The sequence below is a fragment of the Gymnoscopelus microlampas genome (assembly GCF_963454915.1).
Source record: "Gymnoscopelus microlampas genome assembly, chromosome: 22".
Classification (NCBI taxonomy): Eukaryota; Metazoa; Chordata; class Actinopteri; order Myctophiformes; family Myctophidae; genus Gymnoscopelus; species Gymnoscopelus microlampas.
Window position 1 is genome coordinate 29964506 of NC_139959.1, and position 12290 is coordinate 29976795.

The 12290-nt window shown below is 42.4% G+C and overlaps 1 protein-coding gene across 2 annotated transcripts in view; it reads left to right on the top strand.

Annotated features, from left to right (window-relative positions):
- Positions 1-12290, top strand: part of mllt10 (MLLT10 histone lysine methyltransferase DOT1L cofactor) — a 69154-nt gene that overhangs the window by 25034 nt on the left and 31830 nt on the right. The window contains exon 8 of one of the 2 annotated variants that reach the window (XM_084048791.1): positions 11331-11429. In XM_084048791.1, the coding sequence (XP_083904917.1) occupies positions 11331-11429 (99 nt within the window). The remainder of the gene's footprint in view (positions 1-11330; positions 11430-12290) is intronic. The other variant, XM_084048792.1, reaches the window with a different exon arrangement.

Genomic DNA, 12290 nt, shown 5'->3' on the forward strand with positions numbered 1-12290 from the left:
GACGTCGAGGCCTGTCTCCCCGGTTAGCCCTTTTTTCTTTTCTTTTTGTGCCTTGTTGTGTTACGTGGCCGATCCTTCAAGTTGTCCCCGTTTATCGCTATGGCAACAGACACTGAAGAGAGACAGACACAAGTTGTGAGTGAGATCGATAGGCCCTGGTCTCCCAGGGACAGCTTTGAACTGGTTTAAATCGTTTAAAGCACAGCACCCGTCCAAAATATTGTTGCTGTCGAGTGGAAACCCTGTAAGTCCAAAACCGTTTATTTTGATGATTATTAAAAATTAAAAAAAAGTCTGCAAGCTCGATGCGAGGCGTTGCGAGCTAGCAGATTGGCTAATTTAACTATTTTTGTGTGACACTCTTGTATGATGAAGTAGGGCATTCATTTACGAAATAAAGTTGAAACATGGATACATGAAGTTTCTACCTGACAGCAGCTATATATTTCCCTGCTGCTTCCTGTCGGTGTTAAGGCCAATTTATGCTTAGTTGGAGCGACAAGAGTCGACATACTGTGACGTGTCTCTGAGTTCTGAGCATTCATACTCTCTGCGAATCGCTGACACGACAGCATTACCACAAAACGTAAACAAAGAACAAGTGGATGTTGTCTCATGCATCTTCCCGAACAATCACTGTATGTGACATTTTATGAAGCGTCATTTTCTCCAGAGGTACGCAACACTGTCGGCGGTGGTTTTTATTTTTGGTTTTATTTACAGTAGGTCGACAACTTGTTGCTCAAAGCATAAATTGGCCTTTAGACTGACACGTGAAGTCCTGATCGATAGGCGTGGTTTACGCGTACCGTTCATTGTGTGATAAGTTGAGAAAAGGAAAGCATGGTGGTGTTATGTTCTTGCATCCGATATCGGTGTGTTCAGTCAGTGGTCTCCTGGAACCGTTTTGTTTTTGTAACTGACATTCATAATGTCCCAGTTTTTTCACTGTGTTTGGGTTTTGAATGATCCTCGAGCTCAGTTGATTGGTCCTTATTTCCTTAAGTTTGTTTCATTTAGTTTTTAGTAACTCTCTGGAGTTCATCCAGTAACTCGCAGTTCCCTCTTTACCTTTTTTTGCGAAGGAGCAGGGGCCGAGCTAGTAGGTCTCAAAGCTTAACCCATTGAAACCTGAAGCCGATTCTACATGTCTCCTAAATCCCAACAGTTTTCTGAAAAACGTATGATTCTATATCAGTGGTGCTCAATCTTTTTCATGTCAAGGACCCCCAAAATGTATATGTATTTGGCCGCGGACCCCCATCAAAATATTTTGTTCCAGGGACCCCAAGAAGCAAAGATTTGAGTTAAAAATGTTTGCTTTAAAAATATATATATTCAAAGATTTGCACACATTTTCAAGATTAAAAAAAAATACCAGATCGAGTGCCGCACTATGAGCTTGTATATCTGCTATTTTGAATAGCCAAAGTGTAAAATAATGCTTTTTAGCTCAAATCTAAAAATGACACAGTTCCAGGTCTTAATGGGTTAAGTGACTCTTCCTCTCAGTGTATGGATAGACCCCCAGACACAGACAAGAAGGTAACTCTCTGAACGTACCCTCCTCCCTCTCATCACCATACGCCCTCCCTCGTGTCCTAATTTAGCCCGGGACCCCCCTGGAATCCCCTTAAGGACCCCAGGTTGTCCCCGGACCCCCTTTGAGAACCACTGTTATACTCCATCACACAACGGTGTCACTTGCCAATAAGAGTTATTGTTAGCACTTACCCTGCTAACAACGTGTCACATCTTTAGCTTGCAGATCAGTCCTTGACGGCAAGCGACAAGCCGTACGATGGACTATAAATTAAGCTTCACCGCTGAGGCTAATTTATACTTTGACCCTTTTGCTCAACAAAAATGCTGATGTATGCTGACTTTTTCCCTTTTGGAAATAATACATAGCTCTTGTCGAACAGCGCTCGTTGAAATGGTCGTGCGGCAAAATATAAATTTGACTTAAAGGTGCCATAGACAGCATTCAGCCACTACATGTCACACTACACTCCATATCACCAGTCCGGCACTCAACGCCCTGTGCCAAGAGAGCTAGCTCCCTTAGAAGGGCGAGTTACGGCCGGGCCTTTTGTGGGGTCGCTACAATTTATATATCGATATATCGGCCAGACCATTTTATATCCGTTCTATAGGCTCTATGCACAGCAGCCATATTGGACGGAAATTGGGTCCCTTCCTTGCTTCCTTCACAGGTGTTACCAATGACACTAATGAAGGCTCTATTCCATTTAGTGTAGCACAGTGGTTCTCAAACTTTTTAATTTCAAGGACCCCCATAACTCTGAGAGTGTACAAATGGAACCAAATGGACCCGGGAGGGTCCATTTGGTTCCATTTGTACACTCTCAGAGTTACACCCTCTCAAGGAACCATGAGGGTCCCTGGACCACACAATATCAGCACCCTGACTCTGTTTGACCAGAATGGAACAGAGCCTTCATTAGTATCATTGGTAACACCTGTGAAGGAAGTAAGAAGAGGCCCAATTTTTCTCCAAAATGTCTGCTGTGCATAGAGCCTATTGGGTTCTATTGTAATGAACATCATTTTCATGTAAAGGTTCTCATATGGACACTAAGACGGCCAATTAAACTTGAGGCAGAAGCTAATACAAAGTGATAAAAACTAATTTCTGACATGGTCTAAAATCATATTGTCTCTCATTATATCCAAAACTGTTACTTTTCAGGATTCAAATTCAAAAACGTCAAAAGTAGCAGCTCTTCAAGCTCTACAAGCGTTTTGAGCTTGCAGACCTGCTACTTTTGATACTTTAGTGTAATGCTGTTGTATGATCAAGTAGGGCATTAATTTAAGAAGGGGAAAAAAAGATATCAATAGATCCCCAGCAGCAGGTTTGATTATGAACCTTGGTGTATGACAATGCGGTCTGCCTCTGGTCGCATTTACCGGCGATCACAGTCAGTAAATGAAAGCTATATTAGTGCGAGTTAATCAGCCACGCCTGTTAGTGGCGTGTGTAATCACACACTGTGTACAATATGAATGATCTGTTCCACCTATTCCCATTCACATGAGTCAGGGATGCCACCTCAATTCTCCTCGCTTTCAACAATCGAATTAAAGCCCATCAGTGTTGACATTAAAGTGCACAGTGGTTACAGTCGATACTCGTTAATTCACACCTCCAACCTTTTGCAGGCTTTTATTAGAACAAGATTGTTTGTCAGGTGAGATGTTGCATCTAGTAAGACCGCATGTAATGCACTAATACGCTCTAAACAAGTAGCATGTAGTTATTTGTTGGCGTCAGAAATAGTCTCACGTGCGATTTTGGTCGATTGCTGTTAATTTTCATCAGAATCAAATTACCTGCCAGGACAGACGCTACATATGGTGTCGTCCCGGATAAACTACTAATACAAATTGAACATAAAGCTTAATGTCAAGCCCTTCACGCTGTGAGCCATCAGAGAGCGAGAGAGAGAGAGAGAGAGCGTATTGTTTTTTTGTCCACTTGTCGATTATTTATCTTCTTCTTCTTTCGGCTAATTCCCATCAGGTTCGCCGCAGCGGATCATCTGTTTCCATATGGATCTTTTTTCGGCATCTTCCACGATTATTTAGAATTCATACAGTGCATTAATGTCTATACCGTGATTTCTTTCTTCAACATTCTTACCGGAGATGAAAAAAGTATGTTCCCCAGTTGTGTACAGAAAGCGCTGACTATTACCACACACACACACACACACACACACACACACACACACACACACACGCACACACGCACACGCACACACCAATCACAGAAAGCGATTACCACGCAAAGAAACAAGCTGGCCCAGAAGTCAGAGTTAAAGAGGAAATAATAATGTTTTCTTGAAACTTAACAGGCAACATTGCTGATATTTACCCTGAATCCTGATCTACAGGCATTGGAAAATCTCCGCCAGCCAACTTGAAATCGGCGTTGCCAAGTCTGCTTATTATAAGCGACTTTGGGCTTGTTTTCCTGTAAAGTTGCTTGTAAATATTGGTGGTTGCGGTTTCTAAAGTGTAGTTGCTTATTTAGGCTTGCTTCCTAATGTTGTTTAAACCAGTGGTTCTCAAACTTTTTTTGTCTGCAGACTCCCATCTGAAAATATTTTGTGCCAGAGATTTGTTTTCAAAATGACAGATCTACAAGCTCTCAACATGTCGCATTGCGACACGTTGTGAGCTTGTAGATCGGCTATTTTCAAATAGCCAATTGGGGCCAGGCCTATTTACACACGTACTTTGCTGTTTTACCACAAATAGTGACAATAGCAGCGCCACAAGCTCACTGTGTGCCGTGAGCTTCTAGATCTGCTATTTTGAGAATGGATGGCTGAGTGAGCCACTCCCCCCTTTATGACATCAGAGGAAGTCAACGCTCTCCATTAAGTTATTTCTGTCACCTGATTGGTTTACCAATTTAAAATGATTTAATGCCCTTGTTTGTTGTGCTGTCTTAATTTGTTATCTTAGTTTTTACCCAGATCAATTGAGGAGTATTTATTATGCATATGCACAATGGCAATTCCGTTTATTTTTCTCCTTTTCTTTAAGTTGTAGTTCACAACGTAAACAATAGATTATTATTCTTGTTTGATGCATAATGTAGTGGGATCGCTAATTGACTATTCAGCATGTTTTTATTTACATTTACTGGGTCTTTCTATCTTGACAATTGCAGAATCTGGACTGTGTGTGTGTGTGCGTGCGTGCGTGCGTGTGCCATGCGCTATGTGCATGTGCATGATTCAGTCCAACTGCCCTGGCTTTTGTTACCACAGCCTGATTTGCATTAGCCAGGGCCCATCCCCCTTGAACACACACACACACACACACACACACACACACACACACACACACACACACACACACACACACACACACACACACACACACACACACACACACACACACACACACACACACACACACTCCTATCCACATTCCAGGGTCAGAGATCAGCTTGCTCAGATGTGTGTGTGTGTGTGTGTGTGTGTGTGTGTGTGTGTCATGTGGTTTGGGAGCTCAGATGCATGCCTACCTAATGTTAAGCCCTGCAGTCAAACAAGCAGCAGGGTCTAAAAGGATTCTACAACCACCGTCCACTTAGAAAAAGCCCTGCGGAAACACACACACACACACACGCACACACACACACACACACACACACACACACACACACGTACGCACGCGCGCATATATATATATTCTGGCTGGTCAGAGATCCTGCAGGAAACGGCACAGGGGAATTCCTGCCTGGGCAGGGTGGATTAGTTTCCCCCCTTTCTTCCTGTTTCTCCTCTCCTCTCTCTCCTCCTCTCCTCTCCTCCTGTTTTCTCTTACTCTCTGGGGCCTGATGGGAGTTCTAGAACACACATTCTATGCTATTACCCATTTGGATCCACATTAATGTCATTTTAACTGATAACGCTGAGGTAAAAACCCACACGAGTTTTTGCAGGGAACGTGAGCGGTCTCGTCTGTGCGCTCCGTTCAGTTCTGGGTTTTCTGGTCCACCACGGCGAGTCCCATTTCTCTAGCTTAAAATAAATGACCTGTTTGGATAAAAATAAGCCCTACAGCTCGGGAAAGGCGCGCCACTTGTCTGCTTATCTTATAGTCGAACATTAGCCTGGATTTGAAACGAAGATCTTTTGTCGTTGTGTTTATTTTATGTTGGTCGTTTCTTTCAGACGTTGTGACCGTGCGTATGACTGAAGAGGTACGAAAACAAAGTATAAAAGATCTACTTTTTGAATCACTTAAGCTAGTGTGGTACTCGACCTTTTTCTTGGATCAGGGCCCACTCGAGGATCTTGAAAGCATTCGTGGTCCACCCATCTGCCCACTTAACACGGCAGCTCTTTTAAGTGGCCAGATGGGTGGGCCACGTGCATTTTCAGAGCATGTTTATTTTAATGTTATATTATCATTCAAATCTTAGTGTCTCACTTCGGCCAGTGGGCCATCAGTGGCCAAGGGCTGAGAACCAGTGACCCCTATATACTTTAGTTGACCAGGGTTCGCTAGGTCTCTACAAAAGTAGCCGATCTACAAGCCCGTTTTGTGCCTAGTGTGTGGAGATCCGCCGAATGGTCTTCCCCAGAATAGGGATGCTAGGGTTCACTTGGCTAAAGCCGTGGTTCTCAAACATCCAGAATGATATGTATTTGGCCGCGGACCCCCATCTCAAAAATATTTTGTGCCAGGGAGTTATAATCAAAAATGTATTCAAAAATATCAGATCTACAAGCGTGCATTTGTATATCTGCTTTGGCTTTTAAATAGCCAAAGTATAAAATATGGTTGAAGTGGTTAAAATGATTATTATTAACACATTTAGCTGGGGACCCCCTGGTAGCCCCCCAAGGACCCCCATTTTGAGAACCAATGGGGCTAAAGGATGCTTTTTTCCCCTTTTTTCCCCTTTTTTTTTTTTTCTTTTCTAGGAATAGTCCTTCTGTCCTTCTGTTCTTTTCCAGCTCCAGTTCAGAGCTAGATAGCCGGGGGTTTGACAAAGACGGAGAAGATCCCAGCCCACCGTTGTGGCGCGTATTGTTCGGGTGTTCCGCTGATAGATAGATAGATTCAGGAGAGCCTCGTCCTTCAGCGCAACTCATATTTAACCCCACGCAGTCTGAAAGAAGCCCTCGGACGGTGTCAAATGAGCGGGGCCCGCTAATGGGCCGAGCTGCGGGGCCAGAGCGCGTGGTTTTGGCCTTTTGTCCGCTCCTGTATAATCCATTGACCTGATTGATAAGGGCGCTTCAGCGCTACATTGTCTGTGCGATCCGTTTCCCACGGCTAAACGCTCCGCGTCCAGCAGGCATCTTGAGTCATTAGGCTGAAGTTGTGGAGTTTTGTGTGTGTGTGTGTATTTAGAGAGTGTGTGTGTGTATTTTGAGAGCGAGAAAGCGAGTGTGTGTGTGTGTGTGTGTGTGTGTGTGTGTGTGCGTGTGTGCGTGCATTTAGAGTGTGCTTGCGTGGGTGTGTGTGAGTGTGTATTTAGAATGTGTGTGTGGCTCTTTTGTGTGTGTGTGTTTAGAGTGTGTGCGTGTTACCCGACCCTCTCAACCTAGCCTCTGTCCATCAACATCTAACCTCTGGAATGTTAATGAGAAACAACAAGAGAATCACAAGAAATCTCTCTCTCTCACTCTCTCCGTCTCTCTCTCTCATCTGTCTCCCCCCTCTCACTCTGTCTCTCTCTCCCCTTCTCTCTCTCTCCTCTGTCTCTCTCTCTCCCATTTATGCTCTCTCATTTCTCTTTCTTCTCCTTCGCTGTACCACACACTCTTACTACCCAACTGCTGGTGTTCTGTCCATCTCTCTGGGGCTCATTTGTGACACAAACCCTGAACGTTAATGAAGACTTTGCCTCCTCCTGTAAATGGAGTAGATTTGGACATAAACCCTTTGCTCTCTCGTGTGGGCGTGTGCACACAAACATGCCCCCCCCCCCACACACACACACACACACACACACACACACACACACACACACACACACACACACACACACACACACACACACACACACACACACACACACACACACACGAAACCCAAACCCTACATACAACAGCTATTTGAAAATAGCCAAAATAACCTCACATCGTGACGCTTTGTGAGCTTGTAAATCTGCTATTTTCACCACTACTTAGGATTTTATTTTCTTTTATGGAATTTCGATTTATTTTGTAATGATAAATTGTGATTAAAAAAAAAAACTTTGGTAATTGTAATATATATATATATTACTATTTTTTTATATATACATTATATTTAAATATAGGAAAACGAAAAAGGGAATATTTGCTCGCGTCCCATAAAAATGGGTCCCACTGTTGGGGACCCACTGAGAAAGCCAGCAATGGAGGGGACAACTCCTCATCTAACTGGAGCGTTCTGTTAACTGCCACTCACACACAGGAAGTGCTGGTTTAACTGTCACCCCCCTAAGCCAATCATCTTGCACGCAGACCCAGAGGTGATAGTGTGGGTTCCTGTATTCCAGAGTGGCCATGGCGCTGAGCATGAGGAAGCCTGTGTTGTGTCTTATATCATGTACATCATGGCCAGTGTTGGGCAAGTTACTCAAAAACAGTAATATATTACCTATTACTAGTCATTTGTTTAAAAAGTAATATTACTTTACATATAACTCCCTGCCAAAGGTAACGAGTTACTTTTTTTTTCTCGCCCCCAGTAATTGCATCCTTTCTCCCCGAAAGTCTTACTTTGCATTTTCAACATTAGCAGTTGTTTTCCCCCTTTTCTGCAGCCTACATTGTAAAATCCTCATTGTTGATTTAACTCTGAAAAGTAATCTTTGTTTACACTGACGTTAAAGGAGTAGTTTACCCCAAAAATGTCTTAGTTTCTATCAATTACACACCCCATGAAGCATTGAATTCATGGTGATTTTTACCAGGTTGCCAAACCTGGTCTACATCTACACTGGCTAGTAGTCACTTTTTCCTTATTGGCTGGTCCGATGCTAGATAGGAAAGATGCTAGAGAGTCTCCTACCAGAGAGATTGCCGGTTATAAAATTATTGGCTTAGGAATGTGACGAAAAAATCTCCATGAATTCAATGCTTCATGGGGTGTGTAATGGATAGAAAATAAGTAATTTTTTGGGTGAACTCATTTTTTGGGCTTTAGTGTGTCAGAACCTCAGACACATTGGGGCTGATCAATTAATTTTGTTCACCTGCTTTGTAAACAGCTTGAAAAAGTTACCTAGCATTACTTCAAACAAATCCATTGTAACTTCAAACTTCCATTTTAACCATGTTAGACTCATTGAAAACACACGTCCTTGGTTCTGGTGACTGATGTTGTCCTTCTAATACGTGGGGGGGCCGTGCTTTTTCAATTCCTTTTTTTCATTAATTTTTTATTGTTTGCGAAAATGAATAAAATTAAAAACTTAAGAAAACGAATAGAAAAAAACACGACCCCCTCACGTATTAGAAGGACAATATCAGTCACCAGAACCAAGGACGGGTGTTTTCATTGAATCTATAAAAGTAAAGAAAAGGCCGTACACTCGTAACCACGATGCAGGATTTATTTAAATGAAAACCAACGTTTTGACCTGGAAAGGTCTACTTCAGGGAATTCAGTTTTCAATGAATGGTTAAAATGGAGTTTGAAGTTACAATGGATTTGTATAGGAAGGGGGCGTGTCTGATGAAAATGAATATCAAATATATAAATACTGAATCAAGCAACTTACAAACTGTCTGGGGTGCACACAAAAGCCAGAGTAGATGATAAAATGACCACAGGAACAGGAGGTTGCGATACCATTTTTTTTCTTCTTCACGGAAGCACAGTGAAACCATCCGTGATTAGCAACCATTAGGGGATCGATCATACTGGAGATAAATATTCAGTGGTTCTTGAAAAATTAGTCAGAATGCTTAAAAATGCTGGCAGAAGCTACCTTCCAATATTAGAAAGCCGCTGGCAGTGAATGTGTTAATTGCTTAGCCCTATTTTATATAATGTTTTTTACAGTCTTATCCTAGACAGAATGGGTGTCTATTAGCCCTGGAGACCCAACGCGGTTTGAAGCGCCTTTGACACTCACCCAGCTGGGTACGGGAGCAACACTTTATTCTTCCTCTAGCACGTTCCCCCAGAAGGTGTCTGGGTCCTTGTCATTCATTCTGTGTGTGTGTGTGTGTGTGTGTGTGTGTGTGTTTGTTTTACTATACGTGTGAGGACCAAGACTAAATGTTGCCACAAGTATAGTAGAATTTGATAAATAGACATTGTGAGGACCGTCTTCAAAAGAAAAATGGTGGTTTTATGGTTCTCTAAAAATGTTTAGAGATCTGTTTAGAATTAGGAAAAGATTCAGGCCGAGGTTAGAGTTAGGATTAAGCAGGTCAGGTTTCATACTTAGTTGTGTGGCGGTGTCACACACCGAAAAATAGGCGATCTACAAGCTCACACATAGTGAGCTTGTAGATAGCCTATTTTTCGGCTATTGTGAGCTGTTTTCAATGCCGTCCCAAACATTTTTAGGTCCTCAGAAGTCTAGTAATACAAACCTGTGTGTGTGTGTGTGTGGAGACGTACGTGCCAACACAAAGGCATTTAATAACCTCTCGCACGTATGTGTGTTCGTACATATGTGAAGTGCAAATGTGCTGGCACCCTCTCAACCCCTTCAGGAGTGTAAGAGAGGGGGTGTGTGTGTGTGTGTGTGTGTGTGTGTGTGTGTGTGTGTGTGTGTGTGTGTGTGTGTGTGTGTGTGTGTGTGTGTGTGTGTGTGTGTGTGTGTGTGTGTGTGTGTGTGTGTGTGTGTGTGTGTGTGTGTGTGTGTGTGTGTGTGTGTGTGTGTGTGTGTGTGTGTGTGTGTGTGTGATCCAGGGTGTAAATTGAGCCATGATGCGGTCTTGGGGAGGAGAGATATGATTGGATGAAACCATTAGACCTCTGGCTCCAACGCGCGGCGCTTACAGACCCATGCTGTCTCACACATTTTCTGTCTCACCCTCTCTCTAGATGTGCAACAGTTAATTGAACTCATGAATTTATTTTATAAAAAAACAAATATTTATTTATATTTATTCATTTATAAAATGTTGATAACATCGATTAACCCATTAAGAAATGGAACGCATCTGTGTCACTTTTTGATTTGAGCTAAAAAGCATTATTTTACACTGGCTATTCAAAAATAGCAGATCTACAAGCTCATAGCGCAGCACCGAGTGTCGCGCTATGAGCTTGTAGATCTGCTATTTTTGAAAAAACGTGAAAAGTCTTTGAATATATATATTCTTTCAAACAAACATTAACTCAAATCTTTGTTTCTGGGGTCCCTGGAACAAAATATTTTGAGATGGGGGGTCAGCGGCCAAATTCATATCATTTTGGGGGTCCTTGACATGAAAAAGTTTGAAAACCACTGATATAGAAACATTCGTTTTTCAGAAAACCGTTAGGATTTAGAAGACATTTTGCAGAATCGGTTAATAACGGTTATTTAAAAAAAATCGAGCTTGTAGCTCGTCCATTTCCGTACATTTTTGCACGACACCGTGTACGACAGTATGTATAACATACGACGTAACCACTTAAACCCCAGCATCCTTATTGTGGATTAGCTTTTGCAGAAAATTGCAGATCGACAAGCTCACAGCACATCGCGCTGCAGCGCGTCTAGTGTCTCTCTGAACACTGCAGTGTGTCCACGAGTAGCTTCACCCATCCGGTTCTCTCTCTCTCTGTGTGTCTCTCTCTCTCTCTGTGTGTCTCTCTCTCTCTCTCGTCTCCATCTTCAGAAACACAAGGAGAGGGACAGGCATAAACCCAAACACAAGAAGAGTGGAGTCGACCTCTCACCGTCTCTCGTTCTTCCGAACATCTTGGTCCCGGACAAGGTGAGTGGCCTGAAAGGCCTGAATGAATGATTTCCTTTTCAAGGGGTTTCTTAACTCTGCTCTACCTTTGCATCCCTCGTCTCTTTTCTGTCTTCTCTCCCTTTCTTTTTCTTTTTTACCATATTTTCTTATTTCATCACCCAGTACCCATTAGACACTTAGGTTCTGACAGATCTGCACTGACCGCCATACCCGCCCCCCTCTCTCTCCAGTGGTGTAAAGTACATTTACTCGAGTGCTGTACTTAAGTACAATTTTGAGATATATTTGACTTAACTGGAGTATTTCCAATTTTCTGTACTTTTACTTCTACTCCACTACAACTCTGAGGCAAATATTGTACTTTTACTCCACTACAATTATTTGAAAACTGTAGTTACTAGTTACTTTGTAGATTTTGATTATTATTACAAAACATACATTAACCACTTCAGCCCTATATATTTAGGCCATTTGATTTTTTTTTAATACATTTGAAAACTTGTGAAATGTGACATTCCGCATAACGAGTACTTTAACCTTTGGTACTTTAAGTATGTACATTCTGATGACAATACTTTTGTACTTTTGCTCAAGTCAATTTTGAATAGGCTCTATGCACAGCAGCCATATTATCATTTCCTTCACAGCTGTTACCAGTGATACTAATGAAGGCTCTGTTCCATTTAGTGTAGTTACTGTAGTTCTCAGATTTTTGAATTTCAGATTTCCACGACCCCCATAACTCTGAGAGTGTACAAATGTGTACACTCTCAGAGTTACACACCCGCAAAGGGCCATTTGGGAGTGTTTCCAGTGAGCCAACATGCACAATATCAGCACCCTGACTCCGTCTGACCAGAATGGAACAGAGCCTTCATT